At 40.4% G+C, this 5224-nt stretch overlaps 1 protein-coding gene across 2 annotated transcripts in view; it reads left to right on the top strand.

The window, feature by feature from the left end:
* Positions 1-4673: 4673 nt before the first annotated feature.
* KLHL1 (kelch like family member 1) overlaps positions 4674-5224 on the top strand; it is a 340600-nt gene continuing 340049 nt past the window's right edge. For both annotated transcript variants that reach the window (XM_008686635.2, XM_008686634.2), the window contains exon 1: positions 4674-5173. In XM_008686635.2, the coding sequence (XP_008684857.2) occupies positions 4674-5173 (500 nt within the window). The remainder of the gene's footprint in view (positions 5174-5224) is intronic.

The raw sequence follows: 5224 nt of genomic DNA, 5'->3' as shown, positions 1-5224 counted from the left end.
GCATATGATTTTGGGAAATAAAAAGGTATTTAACTAAAACCTGAGTCATCATAAATACAAATGCATTATTTTAGTGCCATTTTGCCTTCCTACATTCATGCAATTAACTCAGCAATTTACATATGAGAATTTCTCAAGTATATACATTTATTGCTTGATTCAAATCAAAAGGTCAAATAAACCAAAGAAGTAAAGTGGATTAAAATGGCCCCGGAGGATCAATTAACACTTACAAAGGATGTTTATTAAGCAGTCACTCAATTGCTACTAAACTATACTTATACTGTAATGAAGATTAATAGACCTTGAACAGGTTATGTTTATTTGTTTTAAGAAACAGTGGGAGTCTTTGATATTATACATAAGACCACTTAATATTAGTGCTACATGATATTGTGTTTCATTCATTTTTGGAAAGAAAATGTCATTACAGAAGGATCTTCATTTAATTTCCACATCCACAATGCTGTACACTTATTTTAAATGATACCCACTTGTTTTAAGTGATATTTTCTAGTAATGTACCTAGATATATGTCATTCAAATAAAACAAAGATAAAAAAAAAACAAAAATACAGGCACCATCATAAGGTGTGATCATTCAAAGTGGATCATAAGTAATCATTTAAATGCTTTTGTTGAGTGTTATTTTGTAGAGGTGACTTATTTGACATTCTAGAAAGGCTGTCAAAAGGAAGAGAATCAGAATTGACTTTTCCTGGATAAGCACACATCTAACTCCGTTTAGAAAACAGTTAATAAATGGGGAAAAGTCCGCGACCCAGAAAATGCTAAATCCAGTTTTGTTTATTGCTTAAATGTTTGAGTTATAGGCACTTTCAGGGTGACGTTTTTAATCCGTGCTGGATTTAATAATTATGTAAAGAGTTTTGTACATGTGTATAGTTACAAACGTTCGAGCATCGTCCAGATTTTTAGTATACTGATTGATCTTTTTTGCTAAAATTGTGTCAGGGAATTATGGCAATGATATGAACACTCATTTGAAAGATCCTGATTGACTAAAACGTCAGTTCAATTTAATTAAATAGGATTAGAATAATTGAATTGATTTTGTCTTTAAAACAAAATATAATGTGATTATTAAGATTCTTTTAAAAAATGATCTTTATTATGTCAATGTCCTCTTCCTTATAAACTTGGTTATCTTAAATCTTAATTTAATTGACTTGTAAGTCAATTATTAATTATGACTGGGTAAACAATCTTTTTTATTAGCTCTTCCAGCCAGTTGCAAGGAACCTAATTCTTCCATATATGCTAATACTTAGCATTGGACCCAGTATGTAGTAAGTGTTCAGTTTTTTTTTTTTAATAGTGGGCAAATAAATTAATGAGTGCAGTATTTCAAAAGGCATAAATTTTCAAGGATTTTTTCTAATATGTAAAGCTAAGTCATGGTGTCTTAGTTAACTGATTATTTTCTTTCCTTCTCTTTCTTTTTCTTCTTTTCTTCCTTCCTTCATTCTTCTTTCTCTTCCTTCCTTCCTTTCTCTTTCTTTCTTTCTTTCTTTCTTCCCCTTTTTCTTTTTCTTTCTTTCTTTCCTTCTTTCTTTCCTTCTTTCTTTCTTTTCTTACTCTTTCTTTCTTTCTTTCTTTTCTTTCTTCTTTCTTTTCTTCCTTCCTTCCCTCCTTCCTTCCTTCCTTCCTTCCTTCCTTCCTTTCCTCGTCTTTTCCTTTCCTTTCCTCCTTCCTTTATTACTTCATTTTTTCCTTCCTCCTCCTTCCCTTCTTCTTTCTCACTAATACTATAATTATAATAATTAATAAATTTAATAATAAAGTTTAAGAATATAATCAATCTTCTTCAATCATTTCACTTTAACATAAATTCAGGCATACTCTATTTTCCAACTCGTATATTTTTTACTTGGTAATTTAAATTAATTATGTTTAAATATGTTCCTCAGCAAGAGTGATTATTGTATGCAGATTGATAAATATAGAAAAGTAGCTATTTTAAATAATAGCTTGCAACAGTGTTTTCAGCACACAAAATACTACTACAAGACTACCAAAGACTAAGAAAACAAACTAAATATCACTACCAGACTAACTATATTAGTCATCATTTGCTAAATATGCTTTAATATTTTAATTCATGTTCCTTTATAATAAAACTCAATATTAATCTCTTTTGGATCATATAAACTACTGACCTTTAAATAGACAACTTTTAAGCTGTATAATAGTCATATCAGTATTGCAGAGTAAAAGGGGAATACAAAATGGAATTTCAGAATACCAACATAAATGAATTTTGTATTACAGTTTTTGAATGGTTACAGATATTAATTAATGAAGACTATATACATATAACAAATTTGTACTATTTTTGTTATTTTGTTATTTTAATTAAATTAAAAATTATATCAAGTTAGAAAATCTATGAAGCACCAATTTCTATAGAAATCATTTAATTATATGCATCTGAAATTTCTGCATTACTTCTGATGGAAAGTTTTCTCTGTCCTGTTTGTGATGTGTAATTTCATACAGTGTTTTCTTCCCTGAGGGAAATACTTACTGATTCAGTTCTTGGATAAAAATGATCTGTCACCATTGTTTGCTTTAAAGGGCTTTTTTCTTTTTCTTTCTTTCTTTCTTTCTTTCTTTCTTTCTTTCTCTCTCTCTCTCTCTCTCTCTTTCTTTCTTTCTTTCTTTAACACTGAATACTGAAAGAAAAATCAAGGCACTGGGGATTGCAGTCCAGCTGTTGTGGCATAAATCAATATTTAAAATGCACAACAGTGATTTTTCTTCCCCGGAAAGTGTGCTTAATTTCTTGTTTTACTAAAACATCCAACTTTGTCTAGGAAGGACTTCATATTTAGCTTTGGTTTCTATTCAAGTTTACTGCTCAACAGCAGGGTAACAGAACAGTAATATAACTGCACTTTAATATTTGATTCCTGAGCCCCATTGGGGGTTGCTGAAGCTGCGAATTTCATGAATGGACAACAACCACATTCCTGGTGGACGTGGGGACCTTGCTGCTTCTCTGACCCCTTTTGCCTTCAGCAAAGGTGACTGGGTTCTATTTTAATGGCTTATTAATGGAAAAGATGAAAAATTTCCAAGTAGTCATAGCTAGAAAGGCATCATAATCCTCATCATTCTAAATATAGGTATAACAGAAAACATATCTTCCCTTCCTCAAACAGATTTTTGCAAGATAGTAGCCTTTGGATATATTTGTTCATTGCCTGAACTCTTTTCATGCATTCAGTATCATGATTTATGCACCAGAAGGTTATGCCTTGAAATTCTCTTTTATCATTTTATTCCACTGCTTGGTTTACACCGAGAACAGCTTTCATTCTAAGGCTACAACCAAATGCACTGATTTTGCAAAAGTCTTTCCCTGCGCTCAGATGCCCATCTTCAAATTTCTACCGTGTGCTTCTGGCCCCCAGGGTGAAGTGCTGCCTGAGTGTATTAATGGCAGAATCACAATGTAAGTGTCAGAACGGTGGCATTATCACACTTTGACGCCAGCATCACTGTTTCTTCCGTGTCTCACTACAGAGAAAGTAAGGCTACAGGTTAAAGGATGCGGTTTATTAAATAATTCAAGCCATTAACCTGCACCCTGCAAACCCATGGCAGCCTATTAAGTTTACACTGCCATGATTCATGTTTGGTGTTTACTGATGCTAAAACATAATGCCTGTTTGCTTTACTTTTATTGCTACACAGCAATGTAGTGAGAAAGGGGGATGAAAAAAGGTGACAGGACCTAGCAAGGGGACAATAAGAGCGGCAGACTCACTTGCATAAAGAAGATTGAAGCCTTCCCTCCCTCCCTCCATCTCTCCGTATAGGCCCCAGTGCACATCTGCGTCACTTGCAGGGGAGGAGGAGGCGCTGAGGCAGAGAGAAAATTGTACTGTGAGGACCTTGACAGCTTCACGGGCGGGCTTTTCCTTCTGCCTCCCTATATTTTCTGGAATATTTGTTCTTCTCTTTTACAAACTGACTATATAAAACCACCCCTTCTCGCCTTGCAGAAGGCATCTGACTTTCTTAAAGATACCCGGCAAGCTCTCAGAGCATCCTCCGAGAGGCCAGGGACAGGGGCGCAGGTGCACCGAGAAGACTAGGGGGTGCGCTTCTTCGCGACTTGGGGCTCTTTCTCTCTCTCTCTCTGCGCTCTCCAGGCACTGAACTCTGAGCTGCAGGGACAGAAGAGCCGACACCTTTCCTACTGAGGCTCTGCCACGGGTGCATCCCAGGGAGGTGTATCCAGCTGCCGCCGCCTCCCGAGCGTCTTCCGAGCGCGCAGACCTCCCATCTTCGCGCACCTCCATCACCAGGGTCGTCCCTCCCTGCCGTAACCACGGGGCCCCGCGCGCGGATCGAGGAATCTCTGCCCTCAGCGTCCGGCTCCTGCCTCTGCTCACGGCCGGTGGGCTCCCCACGCGCGGGTCCTCCCGGACCTGACCGCAGCTGAGCCGCGCGGCTCTGCCGTCCGCGCTGTGGTGGTTGCCAAGCAGGGCGTGCAGCCCCCCTCGCCGTGTGTGCTCCCGGGGTGCAGAGGGTGCAGTCCTCCTCCTCCTCCTTCTCCGACCCCGGGCTCTGCTGGCCTCCCCCACCAGCTGGCCCGTCTACTCCCGCGCCAGCTGAGGTCTCTTCGCCTTCTTGCGTCAAGCATGTCAGGCTCTGGGCGAAAAGACTTCGATGTGAAGCACATCCTGCGACTCCGCTGGAAACTCTTCAGCCACCCGACGCCGGCCCCTGGCGGCCCCGCGGGGGGCAGCTGCCTGCAACAGGACGGCAGCGGCAGCTTCGAGCACTGGGGACCCAGCCAGAGCCGCCTGCTCAAAAGCCAAGAGAAGGGCAGCGTGAGCACTTTCTGGAAGAAGGCTTCCTCTTCCTCCTCTTCTTCGTCTTCTTCCCCGTCCTCTTCCTCCTCTTCCTTTAACCCACTGAATGGCACCCTGCTGCCAGTGGCCACAAGGCTGCAGCAAGGGGCACCCGGGCAGGGCACCCAACAGCCAGCCAGGACTCTCTTCTACGTGGAGTCTCTAGAGGAGGAGGAGGTGCCAGGCATGGACTTTCCTGGACCACACGATAAAGGGCTGGTCCTGCCAGAGCTCCAGGTGGAGCCGGCTGACTCCAGCCAGGCAACAGGTGAAGGATGTGGACACAGGTACAGTAAGTCCCCATGGGCATTTAGCATCTCCCAGTTTCCACTCGGTTC

This window comes from Ursus maritimus, unplaced genomic scaffold, assembly GCF_017311325.1.
Source record: "Ursus maritimus isolate PB19 unplaced genomic scaffold, ASM1731132v1 scaffold_10, whole genome shotgun sequence".
NCBI lineage: Eukaryota > Metazoa > Chordata > Mammalia > Carnivora > Ursidae > Ursus > Ursus maritimus.
Note: the sequence above shows the minus strand (reverse complement) of the source record. Positions and strands in the feature narration are given on the sequence as shown.